The sequence below is a fragment of the Ciconia boyciana genome, chromosome 10, assembly GCF_034638445.1.
Source record: "Ciconia boyciana chromosome 10, ASM3463844v1, whole genome shotgun sequence".
In the NCBI taxonomy this organism is placed as follows: domain Eukaryota; kingdom Metazoa; phylum Chordata; class Aves; order Ciconiiformes; family Ciconiidae; genus Ciconia; species Ciconia boyciana.
This window is the reverse complement of record NC_132943.1, coordinates 10,559,744-10,586,958: the sequence shown is the minus strand read 5'-3', so window position 1 is coordinate 10,586,958 and position 27,215 is coordinate 10,559,744. Positions and strand designations below refer to the sequence as shown.

Genomic DNA, 27,215 nt, shown 5'->3' with positions numbered 1-27,215 from the left:
CCAGAGACACTGTCTTGAACAGCTGGAATACTTATGAAGTCAGTGAGGGTTACACCTCAGTTGGCATGAATCTGAGCGTAAGGATGTTTCAGTAGCTAACATGTATTCATAAAAACAGAACAGCTATATTCCGGTTTTCTCCATGTTGTCTTAATACTTTAGATTACTGGAACTAGATACAATATTTTCTTATTTTTTATTTAAAAGGCTGAAGATAAAAAAATTGCGCTACCTCCAGGGCTTGCAGCAACAGGAAAAGCTGAGCCTTGTGATGAAGATGACCTTCAGGCTGCTGAAGAGGTGTGCCATATACACAGTAGGCATGGATGTTACTAACTTGGGGGAAGGGCAGCAGTTGTCACTGCCCAGTCATTCTCTGCAAGAAGAAAAATTTCCATGCTTAGCTGAAGTGGAGTGCTTCCTGCAGGAGAATATGGAACCTGAAATTGATGCACAAAATTAAATGTTTGTTGATGTTTAATACCAAAAAAATCAACTTTTGTTTTGGAATCCAAGCATTTTTAAGAGGTCAGTTTTCAGTTGATAGTGGGAACTGAATACTCGGAGTGAACCTGTACTGTTATAAGGAATTTTCCCTTATATGATAACTTTAGCCACCTCTTCTTTAACTTTCATAGACTTACTGTCCCATTACATGCACTAAAATACATGTGTTATATGATATGAATTGTATACATGTGTTCCTGTCACTAGGCAGAAATAAATAATAAAAGATAAATCGTTATGTGTAATTCCTCATATTTTTCCCTAGCTTCGCATTAAAACTCTGATGACTGGAATGGCTGCAATGGCAACAGAAGAGGTAAGCAGCATTTAAAACTGATACAGCTTTGTTTAAATTATGGTTGGTTATGGCAATTATTCCTAAAATTGAGTTAATGGCAAGTCTGAAGTCTTAGAATGACTGCGTTTAAATTTGCATGAAGGGAGTGCAAGAAAAGATGGTTGAATTAGGAAGACAGTAATTTTTATGAGGCTGACGACTTAATCATTTGCCTTGAAATGGTAAAAGCAATATAAATAAGTGTCTCTTTCAAATGGTTTCTACAAGGAGAATTTCAGGGCAAAGACATCATGGTGCAGCTACCCAAGATGCAGTATGATCTTACTTTATTCATCTTGTGAAGATATCCAGAGGAGTAATCATTTTACTCGGGAGAGTGGAGGAAAATTGTATGCATTTCAAGGTGTTTTTCAAAGCACTGATAAATATTTATAAAAAACACCATTAGTGTAAGACACTGAAAATACTGGATATGTATCTTGTTTCCAAATTCTTATCTGGTTATAGACGTTGATATAATGGAACTTTTAGGCTGTTGTAATTTTGAAAATTCTTACATTTTGATTTCTGGGTGAGAGGACTGGGAAGAAATTCTGTTGTTAAACATTGTTTCTGTTTATGCTGAAGTCACAGAAGAAAAGGTAGTAATTAGTCTAGTCTCAAAGTTGATTCACATGCTTTCTACTGAAATCCACTGTGGAATTAAGTTCTACTCAAAGATTGTTTTTGTACGTGCATCCAATTTGAAAGGTGTGTTCTTTCACACATCTGCATTTTTATAGTTTGGCTTAAAATGTGGTCTAAAAGTGAGTTTATTATTGCGTATGCAAAATTCAGTATACAGAATACAATTTGAAGTAAGTTTTTGAAAATCTGAATTCAGATTACCACTGTTGTTTGCTAAAAGGTTGTAAGTGAGAAATTTCCATCAGTGAAGTTTTTTTGGGGGGTGGAATGTTTCTTGGTCTTTTTTTATGATTAAGAGATTTTTAGCCAGTGTAAAGGTTTCGTACATTTCTGTTAAAATTACAGCTTGGGGAAATTGCCATGTAGAAAGCACAGGCAGTTCCAAAACTCTATAAACATTTTCTTGACACAATTGCAGGGCAAGTTGACAGCAAGCACAGTTGGCCAGATTGTTGGACTCCAGTCAGATGAGATCAAGCAAATAGTGTCAGAATACGCTGAAAAGGTAAGTGTGTTACCTGATTATGTTTTACCAAGTCACATTTGATAGCTTGTTAATTTAGGCCTTAAGCTTCCAACTTAATTGCCATGATTCTCTTCAAACAACACTGTTTCATACATGCTGTGGATAACAGCACAGTCAGGATTCAGGGAAGTATTTTAATGAGATTTAAACGTGCTTGAGCTTTTGGTGTGCATATTCCTGAATTGCATTCATGAGTAGTTTGGGTTTAAGCACTTGCTTAAATATTTTCATGAATAAAGAAAGGCCTGGGTTGATACCTGTTCGAACCAGAGGCCTAAACTCTTAATGCATTTTAAAATGTTCAGTGTTAAGCACAGAAATACAGTTCTGTGGGCCTGCTCAGAGAAAAATCTAGGCCTCCTCCACTCGGATTTTCAGACACTGGGATCTTACTTGCACTGGGCTCCAATTATCAGTCATGCCCTGTATCTCTCATTCTGAATCTAATATCATCAAAAACAAACCTTTGTTGCTTTTATAAGTCAAGGCACTTAACAGCGTATATTAGCTCCATTTATTGTGTTCAACTGTGGTTGTTTTTAATCAGTTAGGTTTTGGGTGTTTTTTTAATTCACATTTCACAGTAATGTGAAAAGAAAATCTGGCTCTTTGAGCAATTAATACATACAATACATCACTGCCAGATATGAGTTATAGGTCGCTCTTATTTGTCCAATCATCTTCTCATATTTCTTCCTTTTTGTTGACACATATGAGGTATGGAGCTTTCCCATTTGGGAGATAAACCCTATAACTCAACAAAGTCTACAGCAAATTCTTGGCCTTTCTTTATTATAAAGGATTGGAAGAACAGAAGCCCAAGGGTCATATTTCAATGTTACATTTCTTCTGTTCTGAAAGAAGGCAGCAGGACCTTGACTATTATAGTAGAACAATGATTAATACCCTGGAAAGTAAGAACTGATTCAAGTCAAACCAAAAATATATCGCTTTTCAAATCTGTTGGATGTGATTAAAAAAAAAAAATAATTCTGTGTGTGCATGCATGCACCAGGAAAAGAGAATTAAGGATGTTATCAAACAGTTTATTGAAGCATCAGCAATGTTTGGATATAGTTCTAATAGTTTTAACCCCTTGTAACTGTACATAGTCTGAAGAACTTATTTGTGCTTATTTGTCTACCAGAGTCTTAATAGAATCCACAGGCTTAGTGAAGGTAGCTGGCAACCAGAATTCTAGATCTGATGTTGCCGTGTGCCAGGACCTTTCTTACAAGATGGCATTTTTGCAAAAGATCAATGAATGCAGTTTTCTGCATTTGCCCCTCCTTTCTGCTGCTGTGTTAACTTGCTGGGTAAACTGGAAGGAAAATTCTAGTGTCGTTCCTCACTTTCTGAAAATCCTGGCAGAAAAATATATTAACATGGCTTTTATCTGTCTATTCATCACCAGCTTTTTAAGGCCAATTATTCAAAGTAGCTTTGATTTTACTGTGTTAGAAGGATTCTTCCTCTGAGAACTTACAAGTATAGTCATATATAACAAGTGGTTTTGCTAGGAGTAGCATAGGAGGAAAAGCTTGTTCCCTGGTAAAATGAGAGAATGACTAAAACTAGAGAAGTGCCGTCTCAAAACTACCTCCTTCAAAAATGCCTGAAGGTGAATCCTCTTCAACAGTTTTAAATGCTGTTTGCAAGTTGCTTATATCTTGAGAAGTTAACTCAGAATGTTTTTGGACTTCTGGAATCCTATATCAGAGATTACTATGCACCTTACACAGTCAGTTGAAGTAGCATACAATATGCATTTCAATGATTTAGTATGGTTAGGGGTTGTTGTTCTAGGAATATACTAAATTGGATTTTCTTTTTTTTTTTTTTTTTTGGTTTGAGGAAACCCTCAAAGATAAAGTGGGATGCAGTAATTTTTATCTTTGGGTTCCTGAGCCTCGGGAAAGTGTCAAGGAAAAATGACAGCAAATTACATTGAAATGACTGCTAAAGATCTACCTGGAACTTGACTGAAAACAGATTTGAACTGTTACAGGGCTGGAGACTGTTTTTTTTTCTTCCCAGTGGGCTTCAGACAGTGGACTTCAAACTGAGGCAACTGTGAGCACATAAGGGGTGTTCCTCTATGAAGGAGGCACGGACGACAGCCCAGCTGAAGTGCCTCTACACCAATGCACGCAGCGTGGGCAATAAACAGGAGGAGCTGGAAGCCATTGTACACCAGGAAAACTGTGATATAGTTGCCATCACGGAAACATGGTGGGATGACTTGTACAACTGGAGTGCGGTGACGGATGGCTATAAACTCTTCAGGAGGGATAGGCAAGGCAGGAGAGGCGGTGGCGTAGCCCTGTATGTTAGGGAGCATTTGGATAGTTTAGAGCTTAATGATGGTGACGATAGGGTTGAGTGCCTATGGGTAAGAATCAGGGGGAAGGCCAATAAGGCAGATGTTGTGGTGGGAGTCTGTTACAGACCACCCAACCAGGATGATGAGACAGACAAACTATTCTGTAAGCAGCTGAGAGAAGCCTCACGATCGCTAGCCCTTGTTCTTGTGGGGGTCTTCAACCTACTGGATGTCAGCTGGAAATACAACACAGCAGAGAGGAAACAGTCTAGGAGGTTCCTGGAGTGTGTGGCAGATAACTTCCTGACACAGCTGGTGAGTGAGGCAACTAGGGAAGGTGCCCCGCTGGATGAACAGAGAAGGACTTGTGAGCCATGTGATGGTTGGAGGCCATCTTGGGCAGAGTGATCATGAAATGATAGTTTTCAATTCTTGGAGAAGTGAGGAGGGGGGTCAGCAGAACTGCCACATTAGACTTCTGGAGGGCAGACTTTGGCCTGTTTAGGAGACTGGTCGACAGAGTCCCCTGGGAGGCAGCCCTAAAGGGCAAAGGAGTCCAGGAAGGCTGGACATTCTTCAAGGAGGAAGTCCTAAAGGCACAAGAGCAGGCTGTCCCCAGGTGCCGAAAGACGAGCCAGGGGGGAAGACTGGCCTGGCTGACTAGAGAGCTTTGGCTAGAACTCAGGAAGAAGAGGAGAGTCTACGACCTCTGGAAGAAGGGGCAGGCAACTCAGGAGGACTACAGAGGTGTAGCAAGGCTGTGCAGGGAGAAAATTAGAAAGGCCAAAGCTGAGCTAGAGCTCAATCTGGCTACTGCCGTAAAAGACAACAAAAAATACTTCTTCAAATACATTAGCAGCAAAAGGAGAGCTAAGGAGAACCTCCAGCCTCTAGTAGATGGGGGAGGGAACATAGTGACAAAGGATGAGGAGAAGGCTGAGGTACTTAACACCTTCTTTGCCTCATTCTTTAATAGTAAGACCAATTGTTCTCTAGGTACCCAGCCCCCCGAGTTGGAAGACAGGGACGGGGATCAGAATGGAGCCCCCATAATCCAGGGGGAAATGGTTAGTGACCTGCTGCACCACTTGGACATTCACAAGTCTATGGGGCCTGATGAGATCCACCCGAGAGTACTGAAGGAACTGGCAGAAGTGCTCACCAAGCCGCTTTCCATCATTTATCAGCAGCCCTGGCTAACTGGGGAGGTCCCTGCTGACTGGAGATTAGCTAATGTGACGCTCATCTTTAAGAAGGGTCGGAAGGAGGACCCGGGGAACTACAGGCCTGTCAGCCTGACCTCGGTACCGGGGAAGCTGATGGAGCAGATCATCCTGAGTGCTATCACATGGCATGTAGAGAATAACCAAGGGATCAAGCCCAGCCAGCATGGGTTTAGGAAAGGCAGGTCCTGCTTGACCAACCTGATCTCCTTCTACGACAAGGTGACCCACCTAGTAGATGAGGGAAAGGCTGTGGATGTTGTCTACCTAGACTTTAGTAAAGCCTTTGACACGGTTTCCCACAGCATTCTCCTGGAGAAGCTGGCTGCTCATGGCTTGGACGGGTGTACTCTTCACTGGGTAAAGAACTGGCTGGATGGCCGGGCCCAAAGAGTTGTGGTGAATGGAGTTTACTCCAGTTGGCAGCCGGTCACAAGTGGTGTTCCCCAGGGCTCTGTGTTGGAGCCAGTTCTGTTTAATATCTTTATCAATGATCTGGACGAAGGGATTGAGTGCACCCTCAGTAAGTTTGCAGATGACACCAAGTTGGGCGGGAGTGTTGATCTGCTTGAGGGGAGGAAGGCTCTGCAGAGGGATCTGGACAGGCTGGATCGATGGGCCGAGGTCCATTGTATGAGGTTTAACAAGGCTCAGTGTCAGATCCTGCATTTGGGCCACAGCAACCCCATGCAACACTACAGGCTTGGGGAAGAGTGGCTGGAAAGCTGCCTGGCGGAAAAGGACCTGGGGGTGTTGGTTGACAGCTGGCTGAATATGAGCCAGCAGTGTGCCCAGGTGGCCAAGAAAGCCAATGGCATCCTGGGCTTGTATCAGAAATAGTGTGGCCAGCAGGACTAGGGACGTGATTGTCCCCCTGTACTTGGCACTGGTGAGGCCGCACCTCGAATAACGCGTTCAGTGTTGGGCCCCTTACAACAAGAGAGACATTGAGGGGCTGGAGCGTGTCCAGAGAAGGGCAACGAAGCTGGTGAAGGGTCTGGAGCACAAGGCTGATGAGGAGCGGCTGAGGGAACTGGGGTTGTTTAGCCTGGAGAAAAGGAGGCTGAGGGGAGACCTTATCGCTCTCTACAACTACCTGAAAGGAGGTTGTAGAGAGGTGGGGGTCGGTCTCTTCTCCCAGGTAACAAGCGATAGGACAAGAGGAAATGGCCTCAAGTTGCACCAGGGGAGGTTTAGACTGGATATTAGGAAATTTTACTTCACTGAAAAGGTTGTGAAGCGTTGGAAGGGGCTGCCCAGAGAGGTGGTTGAGTCGCCATCCCTGAGGTATTTAAAAGACGTTTGCATGAAGTGCTTAGGGACATGGTGTAGTGGTGGACTTGGCAGTGCTAGGTTAACAGCTGGACTTGATGATCTTAAAGGTCTTTTCCAACCTATACAATTCTATGATTCTGTGATTGAGTTAGTCACAGATCTAAACCTCTGAAGTCTATTTGCTAGTAGGAGATGGTTGAACATGAAGAGATAAACAAAATTATTTACTGCTACAAAGTTTGTATTTTTGTACAGAGACTCCTTTTTTTCTAAAGAATGTGAAGTTCTGTAGAGTAATGATTGAATTATCTTTCTTTATTGGAAAGTTTATAGCACTAATGTGTGTGAGAGAATCTCATTACAAAGAAGAACATTAATTGCATATATTTCCTTCCTCCTTCCCATTTAAAACTTACACGTAGCAGTGGGAGGCAGGCTCTTAAAGTCTAAAATTAGCCATTTATTTTGGCTAGCAGTTTTTTAGCTGCCATAGATTAGTGATCCTCATGCATAATTAATATGGTGTTTTAACTTAACAAATTCTGCCATAGAAAATGAGGCTACTAACACTTCTTGTTTAACTTGTTTATTTGAATTGGTTAAATCTTTTTAGGGCACTTGAGCAGTTGCAGGGGATGAAGAAGAATGCAGAAGTGAGTTTACACCTGTCAGTGGTAGGGATAACGTGTGTTAACAGAAAAGTTGAAGGATGTATCCATGTATCCCTTTTTGTCACATGTAATTGAAGTTCTTGTTTTGAGGTAGAAGAGCAAACTGATAATCTCTACAGTCAGAGACACTAGTACTCAGATACAGCTTTCTTAAATTATGTTCAAAAGGCAACTGCTGTTTCAGTCTAGTAAGAGACCAGGTAACAACAACAGTGTCAAAAGCAAAGTAGCTTCTATAATTTGTGCTTTCTTCCTTCTATGCTGAAAGATGCATTTTCTCCACAAATTGGAACCCAATTCCTCAGTTACTTTAAAGCTGTAGTGTTGCTGCAGAGCAGATCCTTTGACTGCATGAGGCTTAACCCTAGCTTTTTCATTTGCAGACCAGAAGGATTTTTCTGCAGAAGTCTCTGTATTATAGTGATGGGTATTTCCCATTTTCAAAAAGCAAGCTTTAGCAGTCCACTTCTGGAGACATGACCTTTTCTTTATGCCAAAGCTGTACTGTATGGGGTTTTACTACTTTTGCAAGGTCAGTCTCAGACTGTTTTAGCTCATGTTTCTTTCTCTTGCATTTCCAGTTTTCTTGATTTGCATGTTATGCATATTAGATAGGCTAATCGTATAGTGAGAAGGACGGGGTGTTAAAATGCATGACATGATGAGGGAACATGATTTGGTCAAATAATGAGAGGAATAAGTAAATCTGAGTATGTATTTGTATTTGTTGAATAGTTCAGTGTTACAGGTGTTGCTTAGAGGCATTTTTCCTTTCCTGACAAATTGAAAGAAAGTATGTGAATTGTTGGGTCAAGACGTCAGAATTGGTCTTTTCTTGCTGTGGATGTAAAAGTATAACAAATCATTAAGCTGCTCTTCAATATGAATAACATCGAAGATGGAGAAGAGGAAGACAGGTTTTGCCTCTTAGTTTAATTTAAAATTAAGCTATTAATGGAGACCTGCTTACCCATCTGCCTAGACTGGATACCAGGAGCAAATATGAGTGAGGAGTATTTCATACTTCTTGTAACATTTCTGCTGATTCTACATTGTGGTGGTTGTCAACATTTGGTAATTATTCAAAAAGCACTTAGTATTCAAGTCTTTGACAGACACTGCAAATTAGCACCTGAAGTACTTGAAAATTAACTGGTTTTCTAACGAAATACTGGAAAATGGATTAACTGGAAAAAGAACAGTGCATGAAGCAAATTACCAAAATAGATGGATGTAAATATTAGAGTGAGGACTTTCAAAAGGTACAAATAATGTTTAGGCAAATAATCACTTAGACATCTAGCTATCACTGATTTTTAATTATTCTTTTGTCTACTGCAAATATACAATTTCTATTATAAATGTTATTTCTGGTAAAGAATGTTTCTGGCAGCTTTCCTTTCACAATTCTGAGAGAACAGGAAACTGGATCCAGATTGCTATCTTCATTATGTATTTATGAGACACTTTCTTGGCAATGCATGCTGGATTGAGGAGTTTTCAAAGACTGATGTCCATAGTACACACACACACACAAAAACAAGCTTAGAGTGGTAAATGTGTCTACCATACTGAGTATGTCATTGTCATTCAGCATAAAGATGCATCCAAGCCAGTATTTCAGAATCTAACCACACAATTGTTCAAGGCATTTGAAAGTTCTGGATCTACTTACTGGGGTATGGAACATCTCGGATTCAACAAGTTCAGTAAATACCACTGCTTAAGGTGGTTTTTAGCATGTTTGTATTTTTTACATTTAAGAACTCTACCAGGTTTAACGAATGCTGATGCAAAAAATTATTTCTTTCTTCTAGTATACTGTAGTATTTTCCACCTGTCCCAGGGCACCTGACTTTATTTTTAGCTTACTTTAGCTGTTACCTTTGGGATATAATTCAGTTGTTCAGCTGCTTCCTTATCTTGATGCAAGATAAATCGGTAAATCATTCTTTCTGCTGGATAGTGGGACACAGTTCTTGATAAGCAATATCCCAGGTGTGTCCCACTCTGGCATTTCCTGAGCTACTGAAGAAGCAAAAAGTAATGGCATGAGGTCCAACAGGCTGTTGTTACTGTTTATTTTAGCAGTCTGAGCTTTCTGCTGAGGAGCGACCAGAAAGGCTTGGAGCTGCCCAACAACATAGAAGGAAGGTGGCATCACTGAATAAGCAGATTTTGCAAAAAACAAAACTCCTGGAAGAGGTAAGCATTGTGTGTCTAATAAAGAAGAAAACATTTATCAGTGTGGTTGATTACAAAGTTTTTGCGATCCAGAAAAAATTTGCAAGCTATCTCCTGTACCTGCAATTTGTCATGCTGAACATTCATTTCAGCATCTCTGAATGTCTTGCTTGCACATTTATTACTAATACAATGTCGCTGGTTTTATATTAAAAAAAAATTATATAGCCCTGTCTGTGAGGATGGGGCTAGCCAATCAAAACATGCTTTTCCTTTTTTCTTTTTGCATACCTCTCTTGGAGAAAAACAGAGAAAGTATCTCCATTTGACTTGTTAGCTATAGTGTTGAATGGGCTGTTTTCACAGTTTCAAGAAACAGTTTAGGAAGTTACTCTAAAATATGCTACAAATGACTTTTTATCACTTCTGTCCTTTATATGAGCCAGCTTGTCTCACTGACTGAGGTAGGTTTTTTGCTTCCTTGTTTGTTTGGGGGTGTTTTTGCACAGTCACTGCTTGGTTCACATCTTCACATTTATTTTAGGGGAGAAAGGCTCTTGAATTTGTGACTGATGTTCTGTTTATATCTATAAGTAAGAGCAAGAACCACCATTCCTATATTTCAACCTACTTATGCTATTGCCGTTTAAACCCAGAAAAGTGTAAGTGGAAAAGCTATGCCATTAATGAAATGCTGCTTTTAATTATGCATACTGCTGTAATCAGCACCATGCCATCTTTAGCTTGCAGAATCTGATGGAAACATATTGCATCAGAGTCAGTATGGAAGAGCTTGCCAAAAACCAAAAAGTACTTGAGGAAAAACTGCTGCTGATGACTTCTGTGGTTGATACTCTGTCAAATATAGCACTGATCCAGCATCCTTCATCTGTTTTTTGTTTTGTTGTGCTCTGCGTTTGTCAGTAATGTCTTAACATCTTCACATCTTAACTGGTTTTACCTATTAAATGTTGGGGGTACAGGGGCTCCGAAAGATAAGTGTCTGTATGGCACATTTTATGAGACAGTGATAAGTTCAGTCTTACAAACAACAGAGGTAAAAGAATGGTAGCTTTGAAAGCCTTACCTACTATGCTATAACTATAGGACCACTAGATTTTAAACCTTCCTGCTCAGCCACTTACTAGACCTGATTTTTTTTAATTTATTTATTTTAAAAATGGTAATAAAATAGTCTCTAACAGTGCAATTAAGTCTTTCATGTAAAGACTATTTATCCCTTCAAAACTTAAATCTCCTTTCAGTAAAGCATGTGTTGTGAACCATGTTTTGAAGTCTCTGACTAACATTCAAGTAATACTAAGTTTAAATAAAGCTATAGAAATAAAACTTATGCACAAAAAATTGGGAAGACCGGTGCAGGTTCTTCTTAATTTATTTTGCACAAAAAAAGACTTTCAAAGGGTAGGGTATGACAGTATTTTAACTGGTAAATATTAGAATGCATTTTCTTTGGAACATGCCAAACTAGTTTTGTCCTTCTTAAACTGATGCATTTCTGTTTGTGTTGCCCTCTGGCATGCCCCATCTGTTAAAACCAGCATTTTTTCATAGTCAATAACACTACAGTTGTTAGTTGCACTGTGTGTTGAATGTAAACCATGCCTGTCACAATCCCTCTCCATTCTAGAGTGAAATATTAGAAAGTATTATGATATACTATAGTTATGATGTTATGATATTATGATATACTGAAATTAAATATACCTTTTTGTTTTTACTTGAGTTTGTATTCTTTTAACACTTTGGTAATATGAATTTTCCATGTCTGTTTATGTCAAACATAACTTTGGTGCCCTGTCAAGATGATGACTGTTAGTAAAAAAAATATTGACAATACCTAGCATTTAAATGCAGGCTGAAGTGTCAGGCTTTCAAAAGCATAATATGGTCTTACAGATGGTTAAATCCTGCGTGAATTCCCATGTTGGTTTGAGTTTTTTTCCTGAAGTAGAAACACATATTACAGAATGAGATCTTTGGAATTTCAGAAGTAGGGGAAAAGAAGAGGATGTTCAGTGTATCCTAAGTCATTGCAGTACGTTTCTGTCACACTTTAACTCTTCCTTTTAAACCACAAATGCTATAAGACAAATGCATATGAAGGGAGATACAGATGTGCTGCGTGTATGTTGTAGAATGGAGACAGATGCAGGCTCTCTCAGCATCCGCTCTGAGCTAGCGGGTTGCAAACCTGTTCCATATAAGAAGCTTTGTTGTCATGACTGGCAATGGTTTAACACTGCCCTATTATAAAAGGGGGCAGGTTTGCTCAGGTTTAAGGATGTTCTAGTACAGTTCTATAGATTTTGAGCGGATTTGGGTTGTGTCCACCAGCTCACATCCACCTGCATTTTTTCTGCAGGCAGTATGTAGACATACTGGAGGCATGCTCAGTTTGAATGTATGTATGTACTAGAACACTGCACCACAGCCCTTGCATTCTGAGAACAGTTGGTGTTCTTGGAGACAGTTAGATCAGGCTTAATTTGGGGGAGGACAACCTAGGTTCAATTGTGTAGTAAGAGTGGTGTTAAGAAACTGCAACAGCTAGGTCAGGTTTCAAAGAATGAAAATGTGCACTAGCACAGTTCTCCATCCATGCCGTTTCCTTGATCTTTCTTGCCTACTTGAGCAGTAAGAGAGGCTGGTAAATGAGCTTAGCAGTTGTGGGTGGCTTTTGCAGCTATTCTGCGTTGTGCCATTATGATCTGGAAAGCAGAAAGGATCCGCCAATGTCTGTATGCAGTCTCAATGACTGAAATGTTCAAAAGCATTTTTTTTCTGGAGCACATGACTCTTATATTCTAGAGAATTGTAGCGTAGTGTGGCTACTGAATTAGTAATATGGAATATGCCTGTAAGTAGATATAAGTTGAGTGGATTACATTTTCATGCCTGATGCAAGTAATTTTCTTTACCAGTCACCCTGGCATATGAATGAATGTATTTGCTTGCTTTCCATATACTGCTGAGAAGAAGAAAGTTTGGGGTGGGGAGGAAACATGGTTGTAAACCACACAAAATTGGTAGAGTCCTTACTTCATTACAGATCTGCTTTTAACTGCCAAACAAACTTCATAATCCACAGGAAAACTTAAGTATTTTCTAAATCTATTATTGTGCTATTTGCCTTTTTGACAGTTGAGGGCCCTTTAATTCTGTATTGCTTATTTCCAGTACATAACAGTCTCAGTGCTATGTTTTTATACGGGGAAAAAAGTACTGACAGCTATAAGCCAAATATAATCCTTTTATCACTTTACTAAAGTAAAAATTTCTTGGCTGAATTTTTTTTACCACTTGCCAAAGACAGCTTTTGAAATCAGCAACAGTCAAGACCCCCCTTTTAAAAAATGTTTGTTAAGTTTTGTCTTCAATATTGCAGTAAGTTTTGGCAAGAGTTCTCATAACAAATAGTTCTTTAGTCTTTATGTCAATTTTCATGAGATGTGGACTGCAGGCTTAAATTATATATGTATTTTTTCAACTAGTTAGAATTCAGTCTATTGGTGAATTAATGGTAAAAAATATGAAAAGCAATGAAAAAGCTTTCTTTTTATAAGTTCGGCTGTGGAAAGGGATGAGTGGAGTGTTGAGTCACAGCTCTATGTTGTGAACAGCAAACTAAACCATCATGAAAAGAGGTGGAACAGAAAGCCAAATGTGCGTTTCTTTGTTTGCAACACTTCTGCTCCACTTTTGTAACCCATGTCCCATTTTTGTTGTTACTATTTGCAATGTTATCTTAAATCATAAGGACTTCAAAGAAGGATGTTCTTCTAAAATTAGCCTCTGTAAATTATTTGACAAGTGAAATATCTAGTGGCGTTTTGCTAAATGCCTTCTTATTAGACTTTCCATAGTTACACAAAAGAAAATCATAAACCAGCTTGCTTATTTGGTATGGACGTATCTATGGTATGGTGCTATGGCACTTTTATGCAAGTCTTGAATCGCCCTAACTTATTTGGAGAAGTACAAAATGGGACTCTGTTCTTAGGCTGGTGTGAAACTAGGCCAGTATAACCAGGCTAAATAACTGTGAGCAATTTAGCAGAAATTCTATCCAATAAGTTACCATTCTGTTGGCATCCATTTTGTAAAAGCTGCTGTTTATTCTGGGACCTAATACATCTAGAAGGTCAGGTGGAAAATGTTTGCTGTTATTAATTAAATATTCAATTAGAATTCTGGCAATCAACTGCTCTCAGAGTAGATGACAAGAAAAGAGAGTGTTTGTGATGGTTGGCCAATGTTTAATAGACAACCATTATTAACAGCTCAAATATTGCTATTCTCCATTACAGGTGTAATTAGCGTGAATATAGAATCAAACTCTTTTCTTTCTCTTTCATAATAGTTGCAAGCTAAATGTGCTGATCTGCAGGCAAAATGTACCGAAGCAAAAAAGACGTTAACCGAGGTAATCTTTCTTTGTTTTTCTGTGTGCTCATTCTAGCTGAATCATTTTTGAGAAGCTTTGTGTGTAGAGGGAGGTATTAAATGGTGAAGGTGTTTGACAACTTACCTCACTGATCCCATGGTGTGGGAAAGCTGAGTACCATGAATCATTTTATGTGTGGAAGTGTTTTTCAATTTATTAATTTCAACCCTTAGGTTAAGAGTTACAGTGAAAAGCTGGACAAGGAATTGGCAGCTTTAGAAACGATAGAATCCCAAGCAGATTCTAGGTAAGTTTCTTCCTTTGTGACCTTTGAAATTCTGAAAAATGATGGTTTTAAAATGAATCATTCAATATTTCTTGATTTGTCAACCTAAACAAATAACTAAAATTTAAAAATTAAATAATTCTCCAGCTTGCTTTCCAAAGGCAGGAAAATATTACCACAGTATTCAGTGAGAATGAAAAGTGACAATCTGTAGTTGCAAATAATTGTAGGTGTTTAAAGCAGAAGAACCCTAGACACATTTGACAAGTAGATTAGGCCTTCCTGATTTATTTTCTTCATATTTGAAGCCTTCATCTCACATAAATTAAATAGGAGGCTCTCTCAAAACTTCCACAATAATGAGGTCAGAACCTAGCAAAACCATCAAAATACTCAGTGTAATAGACATTTTTATTTTGACCTTGGAATATCAGTGGTGATATTTGGGTTTTTAATTTACACAGATTTTTCCTGGAAATTTAGAACTAAGCTTGTTCTAATGCCTTTTAGTTCTCCATCTGTTTAAATTAGAAACTAAAAGTCTAATGTGGTTTACTGGATCTTCAAATTTAGCATATTACAGAGTCTGCGAGCACTGGTGGCCATGAATGAAAACCTAAAAAGTCAGGAGCAAGAGTTCAAAGCACATTGTAGGGTAAGTTTTAGTTTCTTATATAAGTAGTCCTTTAAAACATGGTAAATAAGCATTATATTTCTTCCTGATTTGTCATTGTGTTGTGTGTCCCTGTTGTCACCACCCCCCACGCGCCCCCCCTGCCCCATTTACTGGTATTTCCTGGTTCATGTTGAGTGTTGCCACCAGCTTGATTTGCAGCAGAGTTATGGACAGTTGCCCAGTTCTGCAGTGTATCATATCTGCAACAAGGCTGATGACCCAGAAGGTTGGAACTGGATTAACCAGAAGGACTTGCCCCCTGCCCTGAGGCAGGGAGGTGTAAGGAAGGCTTCCAAGGCATCTAAATTGGTGTGGCCTTCAATGTTCTGTTGTGCCTGGGACTCTTTATTAAAGGGCAGTTCCTAGACATACAATGGCAGATCAGCCTTGTACTGGTCACAGCTATGGCTTTTCTCTTTCCCATTAGCATTCTGGCTATGTGACAGGGAGCACTAAAATGTAAGTTTGAGACTGGGCTGTACGAGATACCCACTTGTGCTCTTCACAACCTTGAAATGGATTGTCTCCTCTTTGGCACTGTACCCCCCAACAGTGACCTGAGGAGGGGTACAGTGCCAAAGAGGAGGGCTTCATGAAGGCCCCTAGCTTTGGAGCAACCCACCAAAAGAGACAAGACTGAGATGAAGCTATTGCAGTTTTCAGAGCATGTTTCAGTTTTACTGCCTAATTACTATGTTTTGCTGTCCTGTTTACTGCTGTGTTTATGGACTGCCTAGAAATATGATTGGAGATAATTGTTTTCATTCTCTTCTATTTAAACAATAGTGGATGGGATTTAATAGAATGAAAAGAAGTAGCAAGAAATAGTGCCCTGAGGCACAGACTGAGCATAGGAACCTCATTTTCCCAAACATACTCCTTTGGAAATCTCTAAAGGATTGTAATGGAAACTACCTTGCAAGTAACTTTAGATTTGTTCATTTTTACAAATGCCATATGTTGCAGTCCCGTGTCATGCTATTGCTATTGTAATATTCCTTTGTTTCCTCAGTTTCATTTTCCATGTCACTCATTAGTTGTCTTAGCTGGATCTAGTATAGTTGCAAGTAAGAAATAAATTTGTTCCTGTGCGTGATAAAAGAAGACAGTTTTATGTGATGAGTATAATGGATGCCTTACCCTTAAGCAGGGAATGCTGTTTAATCTTTACAAATTTAAATTCGAAGTGTGTGGTCAGCTCCACAATTTTCTGAGAAGTGTATGTTGTCAAGCTTCCTGCTCTCCCCTGTTAAGAGGCTAGGTCTCAGTTAAAAGCAACATAAACTTTTTTTGTTTTAAAGGAAGAAATGGAGAGACTTCAACAAAATATTGAGAATTTGAAAGCTGAGGCAGTGGAAAATGGGGAGGAACAGGTAATAGCAAATGTCTAACTTATATTTTCAATTTGTGTTTTAAAATGTTGGCTTAGGTCCTTCTGACTCCTGGCACATTCTTGTAAGCATTAAAGTATCTGTTGCAATCTCTGAAAAACTCTGTTCCCCCCCAGTGGTAAAGTCACAGTTAAGGCTAATCATAGAAAAACAGCAGACTGAAAATAGCTTTAGTATTCTTCATTATTCTTGCAGAATCCATGGGACTAACTCATAGATGCTTTTGTGCCTTTTACTTGTTTCTTTGTAGTACCAGAGAATCTCTGGATGCTGTGTTAAGAGCAGTGCATACCTCTGACAAAAACAGGTCTTCCTCAGAAAGCGTGTTTGTTTTGGTTGTTTTTTTCTTAAAAGTGGATTTATTTGAAGAATGAAAGCACAAGTTTTCAGTGGCTCAGTACATTGCATGCCGTGAGCAGCTGTCAGAAGTTAGGCTAAAACACAAGTGCATCCAGACTTGATGGCAATGAATAATGAATGAACAGAAAAGGAAAAGCTTGAATTACTTGTATTTTCAGTGGGTAAACATTTGATATATTCATGCCTCTGAAATGAGGTAGATTACAGGTTCCATGATGCTGCTGTCCTTCTGAACGCAGCATGAAAAAATTAAAATGCAAACCTAAATCTTACATTTTTAAACAAGAAAAAATTATTTTAAAGTCCATTATTTTTAAAGGAAATCTAGAATACGTGTCAGAGGGTTTATATTCTGTCCTGGACCATGTTTATCCTTAACCCCACCACTGAATCAAAGTATAAACATTCAGATAAGGAGTTATACTCAGCAGTGGAAAAACTGCTGACAAATCTTAAAAACTAAAACATCAAAGAATTAAAAGCTAGCGAAATGCACTTTTTTACAGTGAAAGATGTCATTTTTTAAATGCAGATTGTGAATCATTGTTAAAAAAAATAACAGCAAATGGTGGCGTTATTGTAGGAGCCATTAAATAGAAGATGGACAAACACAGAAAACAAACCCAGTCTGCACGTTTTTGCTACTGTAATACACAATTGTTTTGGGTTGTCAAATTCTAGGAGCCGAATAAGATTATAGAACAGCAGTACAAAACTGAGAAAGATAAACTTCAAAAGATCCGGCTGTTATTGGTGAGTAACTCTTTGTAAATTTACTTGTACAAAATTATTGACGTTTTTCTTACCTGGTAACTTCTAATACTTCTTTTTGTTGTTCTAAAAGTTTTTCTGTCACAAATCAATGACAAAAAAAATTGAGCCTCAGCCAATGCTGCCTTTTTTTTTTTTTTTTTTTAAATTATTTAGTAACAAAATATTGCTGGGGGGGGCTTCATCCATTTTAAGAAGAGAACAAGAAGAGGCTTTGTTTTCTCCCCTCCTAACTTTCTATTCAGGCACGAAGAAACAGAGAAATAGCCATTTTACAACGCAAGATTGATGAAGTACCCAGCCGAGCTGAGCTAACACAGTATCAGAAGAGATTTATTGAACTTTACAGTCAGGGTATGTATATCAAGCAGGAACATCCTGCTGAAGGCTAAAGTCCTGGAAGGAGGGCAATTGCATTTTAAGCATATGGCGTGTAACAACAGCACTTGCTAATTTTTTTGTATTTTAAGGGTCTTTTGGTATTCATGTTATACACTCCGTTTTCAAGGCTTTATAAGCTGGCTATAAGAATTTTCCTGAGGGCAAAACTTGATGCACAAGATCTCTGGAGTAAATTTTGCCTGCAACAGGTTCAGTCATTTAGGTTAGCAACCAGTGTGTTTAGAAAGTCCTTAATTCACCATTTACAAATGAGGTTTGTAAATTTGAGTTGTGTTTAATTAATTCCTCTTAACATTAGATTGCTTTCATTGTTTTCATTGATGTGTGATACCTGGTTCTGAACCAAACTATGTCAAGAACTACAAAGTAAAGGCAATTTCTTGAAGGGATTGTTTTCCTTCATTTTTGATTTATAAATATCTTGCAGTACCTTGGTAGGATCGGAGTACAAATTGTCTTTAACTTTCTTTTTTTATGATAAGAAGCTATAAAATGGGGAAATGTGTTCGGTTGACTTTTTGGATAGGTATGCATTTGCTGTGCATGGATGGTATGGAGCATGCTAACTGAATAAAATTTTAAAGTTGTTCCCTTAAACTGATAACAGACCAGTATACTTACTGGTGTATATTTAATGTAGCTTGTGTATTAGCATAAGCTAAAATAAGTTTCTACCAAGAAGAACTCGCTAATGTTTTAAAGATATTCTGCATTTACTAAATATGTGTGTGAAACAAGCTCTTGAAGGTTTAGCAGTTCTGAAATGGTTATCTATCTTTGATTCAAATCCCTTGCCCTGCTGAGGCATCTCTAGTGGCATAGTCATGTGCTATCTTCCATGTGTGTTGTCTAACTCAGTGCATGGAGTAGATGTACTTCTTTAGTGAGTACAACCTAGTACTTCCTTCCCCCCGCTTTGCTGCTTATGTGCCCTGCAGTTTATTTAATCAAGTCCAGCTATAAAGACAACTTTGTTGTCTTCCATTAAATTTTCTACAGATTGTCTTCTCTGTCATGTCTAAGTGAATTCAGACAAATAATCTATGGTCAGAGCATCTACCTGCTCAGAAGATGGGGGCTTCATTTATATATGAAATACAGAAAGATTAAGGTCAAAGAGACTTGTGCAGCTTAGGGTGTAGATTTAAGATGCTTTGAATTTTATGAGACTTTGTAGTAAAAAATATACGTAAGTAACTTGGACAACACACTGCTCAGTTGTGGCTGGGAACCTGCATTGTACAGGCTTAAGTTTTTGGAAAAATGAGGTGAAAATCTCTAGCAAGTCTTTCTGTGAATTGTGGTACTTTTTAGAGGCTTTTCATTTAGCCAGATGCAGGTGATCTTCAGAGTTGCCAAAACCTGTTTTTTTTGAACTTTGATCCAAGGTGTGTTGGACAAGACAGTCTTCAGCGATCCCTTCCAACCTCAGTGATTCTGTACTAGAATGCTTTTAAGTTCCAATATTCCCTGCTTTATTTTGGACCTAACTGAAGCCTCTTCCTCTTGAAAACATTAAGCTATGGTTTCAAGAGAATCAGTGAGCCAATTGGCTCCTTCTTCCTCTTGTTTTTTTGTCTGTCTTACCTTACATGGGCTCTGGTGTGTGCCAATAAGGCTTCATAAGCTGGTACAACTTTCTAACCCGGTGGAAATCCTGAAAGGTTTTATTCTGGGTCGGTATGTGGAATCCGCTCATAAAAGATCTGTGACTACCAGAGCTGCTGCAAGAAAGGGAAGAGCTGCAGGAATGAAATGGTTTGAGAAAGGCCTCTTCCATTTTGCAGCATCAAGTCCTGCAAAAACTGAGCTAACTAAGAGAGAACACCTGAAGTAAGCCTGTTGGCGATCCTTGTGTTCATGCAGTTTTTCAAGAAGCAGCCTGATTTCAGCATTTGGAAAATCTTTGTGAAACATGCTGAATAGCCCTTACTAATTTGTCAGCCTATCCCAGGCTTTCCTGAATTCCTCAGTGCTTTCAGGCTCCCAGTACTCAGTATGCTTCTCAAGGCTACAGCATGTGCAGAACATGTATCACAATCATACTGTGGCAATGAGAAAGCTCTTAGTCCCAAACATCTTGCTACTGCAGAAGCAGCCACTACTGGATTTCTGTCACAAAAACATTCAGCTTTGGGCTGTGGGTCGCTGTTGGGCTTCAGCTGGAGAACAGAATTGTACAAATCAAGAGTTGGACTTTCTTTAAAAAGTTGGATGTTTAATGACGTTGTGATGTGGGAAGGAGGTCATGCTGTCTGTAAATGGTTCCATTCAAAAGCTTAGAAAAGTGTATCAGTTCAGTAAAGGTTTTATTTAAAGATGGCAACTTGTTAGCCTTTTGAGTTTAATGTAATGAGCATGATTTCACTCAGGTTTATCTGGCTTAATCATGACCTCTGGAATAATTTTCATTATTAAATCATTTGATCTTTTTTAACCCATACGTTTTTTCCAGGTTCAGGATTCTAGACAGCGCTTAATATATTAGCCATAATAATTTTTGCCAACTGTCCTTCTCTGTTGAACTATTTCCTTGGGAATCACAAATATCTTAGGTTTCCTTAGGCATTGAAGAACTAAAGAACAGATGAAGACTTAGCAGATTTGAGTATCAGTCATCGTCTTGTAGGCCCAAAGGGAATGCATGTCTGAGCCTTACCTTCCCCACCAAGCTGTGACCGACATCTGCTAGAATCACCTAAACCAGAAAGTATTATTTGAAAAGAAAGTATTATTTAATCCTATCAGCATGAATAAATTGTAAGAAGAGGGAAAAAAAGGCTTTAAAACAGTAAAAGCTTTCTTGAGCACCTTGCATAGGTGTAGCTTGAAATACGTAGTATAATGCACTTTTTTTCCACACAGTACTATCAGATTATCTGTTTCCTATCTGCCCCTGCCGAGCCTGTGCCTCTCCGCCACCATGGGCAAGCTATGCAAGGGCAACTGTTAGCAGCACAGCAGCCTGTATGGTGTAAGGGTAAAGCTTATAGAGGAAGGATGAACAGGCAGTGGTAAGGAAGCACAGCTGACAGTGCCAACATAAGTTCGCATAAAGGACTGGCAGCAGTTGAGGCTTAATTTAAACACTAAGCTGTGTTGTTCTCATAAAATCTGATAGCTGCAAACCCTGCTGGAGATTTACATGCAGAGGGAATATTCTTCCAGAATGTATTAAAGAGTGTGTGCCATTATTGATAGTGGAAAGTATATTATATAAAGCCTATGAATTATTTTTACAGATTCCATTTCACCTCGTGCTCTTTTATTATTCTACCCTTTTTTTGTTTGCAGTCTCAGCAACTCACAAAGAAACGAAGCAGTTCTTTACTCTTTATAATACACTGGATGATAAGAAAGTATATTTGGAAAAGGAGGTAAGAAAATGTTATTACTGTTTTCTAAATATTCAATCTGTGGAGAAGGAGATAGAGTTTTTTTACTTGGCTTTCACCATATTCAGTGGTGTCAGAGTAGAGTTAACAGTCTTTGTAAGTAAAAATGAAACAATTGATTCATAAGAATATTTCTAATGGTGAGGGGGAAATGGTCTGTGTTGTAAAACTAATGCTGTTAGTACAACATGTTTAAACTACTCACTGCTTTCACAAAACATGAGTAACATTTGAATAGCAAATATCTCTGTCTTGGTATCACAGGACCAAATTACCCTCTTTTTCCTCTTTGGCCAATATCTTTTTTTATGAACCAATGCTATAGTCAGTAACTTCGGAGGGCAAATTCCAGCTGCTGTCAGCAACATCAAGAGTTAGTTCTCAGGGTCTGAGCCTGCCTACACTGAAGTCACTGGTGATTTTACTGGACCAGCATCAGAAGAGTAGTTCTCATGAAAGCAACTTGTTTTTTTCCCCTCCCCTCTCTCCCGGCTATACAGAGTTCGGCTCTTTCTTGGGGATTAATTAGTCGAGTGATTCCAATTTTCTTTTTTTGCAATGACAAGCATGTGACTTCAGTAAAGGTGGAGAAATAGGAGCAGTCAAGACTTGATAAAAATTATGACATTACTTTTAAAATATGTTTAAATAATGTTTTGATACATCAGGCTTTTCTGTTTATTCTAATAAAATAAGAACAGATTAGTTAGTTTTGCATTACTTAGATATATTTGTTTAGTTTATGAGACAAGCAGTAGTCAAATTTCTGACTATGTAAAGACACTTTATCTCCTGGTTTTGAAGATGATGAGCAACCATTTCCTTCCATTAGGCAGCTGACTCTAATACATGTGCCAGATAGTTTTCAGTTTTTAAATTCAGGAAAGCCATTAATTTATGTAGCTTCTTTAGAGGACGTGTGATCCTGAAAGTTGCTTGCCACACAACACAACTGAAGGAATAGGTTTAAATACAGAAATATTCTTTAACAGTTGACCTATGCTGCATGTACTGTACCTGTGGTAAAACTGTGAGGAGAGGTAGTTGGGGGAGTAGGGGGAACTTTTGGCAAACAGCAACCCTTCAGGATAGAGTAATGTTAGGCATGTACAAGACCATGTTAACTGTGGGGGGAAAAAACGACTTCATCCCTTCCTGATTGTCCTACTTAGTTCTGCAGTAACTGAGTACAGTTTACCTGCTTTGGTTTTGATAACCTTAAAAAGTGCGCCATGTGAGTCGGCAGGAAAGCTCACCAATGTTCTACTTCTGTGCAGAACTTACTCAGAGATCTACTCAGAATATCTTTTTCCTTTCGCAAACACACAAGACTGGGCTTCCTTACAGATTTTCTGGAGGCCAGGATGATGAAAAAAACCCACAACCCAGAATACTGTTTTCACACTACCATTCTAAACTTTACCTTTCCCTAGTTTACCCTGATAGAAATATTTTAAGGCATGACTGCAGCGTCAGGGTAGATCTGGCCCTTTCTGTTGCAGAAAAGTATTATACCGCTCTATGAATGTTGTCAGAATCCAAATTGCATCACAATAAATTTAAAAGTAACTTCTGTGACTAGGTGATTTAACAACACATGTAAATAATATATGTAAAAAACCTCAAGTTCTGTGCTGAATTGAGCCTTATGGCTTTTTTGTTTATGTGTATATATCGGAGTTAGATCAGTGATCAGTACAGAGCAGGATCTTACCAAAGTTTAACTGGCGGTGTTGATTGTCATGTGCTCTAGAAATACCTAGTTTCTGGGAGAGGTTTCAGTTTAGCATGAGAGAGTTCTGTTTCTAAAAATTATTCTACCTGATGGTCCCTAAGATCCTCAAATAAATTATCTTGGAATTAGTGGTGTAACTTATGTTTTCGTCTCCTGAAAATACCATTAAGAATTTTCCGTGACAGTTTTTCAAACATCAACTTCTTACAAACCAACAGTGATGATACTATGTAATGTCAGTTACATAAGGAATATTCAGGAATCTTAGCTGTAAAACTTGCATCCCTGTACAAGAGTGGGTGGTATAATGGCTGCCAGTGGTCCTGGCAAATGCCTTACCTAAGTTGGTAAGAAGATGATCACATGCTTTGTTTTTCTGTGATCTGTCGTTGTTTTTATTTTCTTATTCCGAATGGTGAAATGTATTTATAATATATAGTACAACAGGTTGCAGATAACGATATACCAGATTTAAAATACTACATTAAGTAGCAGCTGTAGAATTCATATTACCTTAACTTCTCCCCTAGGTTAGAGTTTTTAATACAGATTCATTTTTTTATTTTGAGGGCAAGCCTGCAAATTTAAAAAGCATACAGAGATTGTTTTTGAAATGGGCACATAAAAAAAGTCAACAGAATACAGAGCAGATGTATTTCATTGTCGTATAAATTGGGAGTACTCTTGCCAATACAATTCAGTGCCTTTTTTGGGGTTTTTTGTTGGTTGTGGGTTTGGGGTTTTTTTGTTTTGCTTTGGGGGGGGGGGGGGGGGTGTTTTGTTTTGGTTTCTGGTTTGTTTTTTTTTTTTTTTAGTTCCAAGCTTCACTTACATGGATATAATTTCAAAAGGCAAATAAATTGATCAAGGGTTTCTTTTATCTTAATGTCAATCATGAGAGAGGTGTCTGAATGTCTTCTGATGCAGTCTTAACTTTGTTAAATGTATAATATAGTTGAGGTTTCCTTCTGTTGCTTTTAATATTAGAACCAAGGTTTCAGCAAGTAAATATTGTCTAGTAATGTACAAAAGATGCCCTTGGCATCTGTGCCTCACAAAGATTTCTGGAATATGCTTGTGCCTTTTCTAGGCCTTCCCTCCCCCCCTCGCCCCCCCCTTTTTTTTCTTTTCTTCCCCCAAAACCAGCCCTTTCATAACATAACGCTGAGCATAATTGCTTTAAAATAACAATAGCAAGAATTGTTATACAGTGGAATTTTGGCTATGAAGGTTATAGCTCTGACATGAAAGGTCTCTATGAATATGGTTGATATTTTAATCATATTTTGTGAAAGATTCATTTTTAAAATGCTTTTAAAGTCATTTTTTTCATAATGTCTTTGATTTTGGGGTTTTATATACTGATTTTACTGTCTGTAACGTAACACATCAGCACTCTTACTACGCAATAGTTGTGCAGTACTACTTTTCATGACTTGAATGTTTTGCAGTATAAACTGTAATTACATTCTTAAACACATACTTATTAGAAATATCTTGAGGCAAGGACGTGGACTTGGCAAATATTGATAAATCATGCAATAATTTCTTTCCTCTAAGTAACAGGAATTCTTAAGCATCTTAGCTGCTTTGGAGTCTGTTCAGAATTTGTTCATTTGAATTTTTCGAAGTAAGGTCAGGAACAACTGCAGATTCTGCCATGCATGCGCTTATCACTGTCTCATTCAGATGGAAGATTTTAGATTTGGGAGGGATCAGTTTAGCTTTCCATAGCAGTGATTCTGTTTGCAATGCTTAGGTTTGTTTAGTACAGAACACTTTCAAGTATTCATCAAAAGGAGAAACTGTTTGGAAAGTTTAACCACAGGAGACTTACAAGAAGAATTCAAAGCTGAGAGAGAGAATCACATTAATTGCTACTTGGTGAATTTTAGTGCTCTCAGCAATATGTAGAAAGCAAGAAAAAAAATCAAAGGTGGTAACATAGAAAATATTTGATATATAATTTAATTAGTTGGGGGAGTTTATACCGAGAGCAACAAAATATTCCTGTGATGTTGTTATGAATTTCTATTTCTGTCTTGATTCAATGCAACGTTAGTATCTCATAATAGAAGCCATGCATGTGAAATGCCATTCTGTACTTTTTAGAAGTTCATCTTTTTTAACAACCTGTAAAATACATATAAGCAAAGCGAGTAATGATGTGTGGCTGTTTGGAAACCTGTAAAACTCATCTGCATAATGAAAGCAGTGCAGAAATTCACCTGCTGTTCCTGCCCTGCTTGGTCAGTCTTTGCAGTATTGTGTGGAGATACTGGTTCCAGTCTCAGAAGGAAAAGTGGGGGGTCATTTGTTTGTTTGTTTGTTCATTCATTTTTTGGGTTTTTTTTGTTGTGTTGTTTTGGGGTTTTTGTTTTGCCCCCCCCCCCCCCCCCCCCCCGCAATGCTTTTCTCAGGCTGGTGAGCTAAGTTGCAGCTTCTTGACAGAGCTATGCTGCTAACAGCTTCAAAGCTAGCATCATCAGTACTGTTCATACAGTCTGGGTTTCTTTTGGGTGTCACTGCTGAACACTGGATGGGTACCTGTAAGTTGCTCCTATGTCAAGTTTCAACACATGTTGAACAGATGTATATGCCATTTTACTTCATCGCTTTAGTTTGGAAAGTTGTCACGCTGGAAAATTCTCAGTGGTATAATTGGGCATCAGTAAAATTAAAAATTGCAATTGTGGTCCAAGACTTGCTTCCGCTTTCTGTGGCTCCCCCACTGGGATAGATTTTACTAATAGAGGGATCGTGGTTTTTTTCCAAAAGAAAGCTTATGGTGATTTTCATATAGCTGACTGCTTGTCAGGGCAACATCTATATAGTCAATTTTTTAACCTGAATTTCATTTTATTGTCTGTAAAAACTCATACCAGAAAGGAAAAATGTATAATATCTTCTTTTTTTTTTTCTTTCCTAATTCACAGGTTAACTTACTGAATTCTATTCATGACAACTTTCATCAGTAAGTAATGGTCATTTTTCTTTTGATAGTTGAAATGAGTAGCATGGTTGGTTGGAAAAATGGGAGCAGGCATGAGTTACAGAGTCTAAAAAATTGTTAGAATTCTTTTATTAACATAAACTGTTTTATAAAATAGTTTATTAATTCCGTTCAAGCCAATGTTTTGGGAATCAAAGACTTGGAATTACCTAACTTTTATAGCCAACATATGTTTTTAATATCTGGCTCTTCAGTTGCAGTTGTGGAAAGAAATCATTCGGTCATCATTTTCCTGGCATCAATTTAAATATTTTTCTCCATTTTGTGAAGCTGTGGTTATTACATTATGTACAGAACATTAGACTCAGACATATTTCAGACATGTTTATTATAGACTAACTCTGTATTTAAAGGTTTTGATGAAGTGTGAGGTCCTTAGGTAAAATCATGGTTCCCTTGGAAGTTCAAGGTCAAATATCAGTCTATGATGCAGTCGGCATTTTTTTTTTCTGTGTTTTTTTGACTTCACAAAAAAAAGTCCAGTATGAATTTTTGTCACAACTGTACAATTCAGTAGAGTCATGGGGGAGGAGGTGGCCATTTAATAGTTTTAAACAATTCTTCCTAGTATATCTTTTTGTAATTCTTTTGTGAAATTACAAGCTTTTTTTTCCCCCCAGAGTAATTACTTATATCTTTACTTATTTCGATATACTTATGTCCTTCTGCGTTTGGTCAGAAATTTTGATTTTTTTTTTTTTTTTAAATCTTTGTTTTTCCTATTGTGATATCCAAAACTTGTAATTACAACAAAAACCAGAAATTAAGTATTTCAGATGTTTTCCTCTGCAGCAGGGATTGTAGATCTGTTTTGGTCAGTGATGAGATTATTTTGATTTTGTCCAGTCAGTGGAAACCAATGCTGTAATGGACAGCTGGGTTTTGGATTGGTTTTGTTGTTGGGTGGGTGTGTAGACGGGGGTGGGGTGTGTGTATTTTCTTTATTTTATTTTTCTTAATCTGTTTAAGATATGTTACAAGTCTAAAATTACTTCTGGGCTTTCCCTATTAGGGCATGAAATTATGTTTTAGAATATTTACCGATCTACTAGTGCTCTATTTGCCTTCTTAATATTCACAACTG

The 27,215-nt window shown here is 38.2% G+C and overlaps 1 protein-coding gene across 1 annotated transcript in view; it reads left to right on the top strand.

Annotated features, from left to right (window-relative positions):
• Positions 1–27,215, top strand: part of CCDC93 (CCC complex scaffolding subunit CCDC93) — a 57,163-nt gene that overhangs the window by 23,241 nt on the left and 6,707 nt on the right. The window contains exons 9-20 of the mRNA XM_072874630.1: positions 208–300; positions 773–823; positions 1,911–1,997; positions 9,599–9,715; positions 14,079–14,141; positions 14,336–14,409; positions 14,962–15,043; positions 16,366–16,437; positions 17,497–17,568; positions 17,832–17,940; positions 21,283–21,365; positions 26,055–26,092. Coding sequence (XP_072730731.1) covers positions 208–300; positions 773–823; positions 1,911–1,997; positions 9,599–9,715; positions 14,079–14,141; positions 14,336–14,409; positions 14,962–15,043; positions 16,366–16,437; positions 17,497–17,568; positions 17,832–17,940; positions 21,283–21,365; positions 26,055–26,092 — 941 coding nt within the window. The remainder of the gene's footprint in view (positions 1–207; positions 301–772; positions 824–1,910; positions 1,998–9,598; positions 9,716–14,078; positions 14,142–14,335; positions 14,410–14,961; positions 15,044–16,365; positions 16,438–17,496; positions 17,569–17,831; positions 17,941–21,282; positions 21,366–26,054; positions 26,093–27,215) is intronic.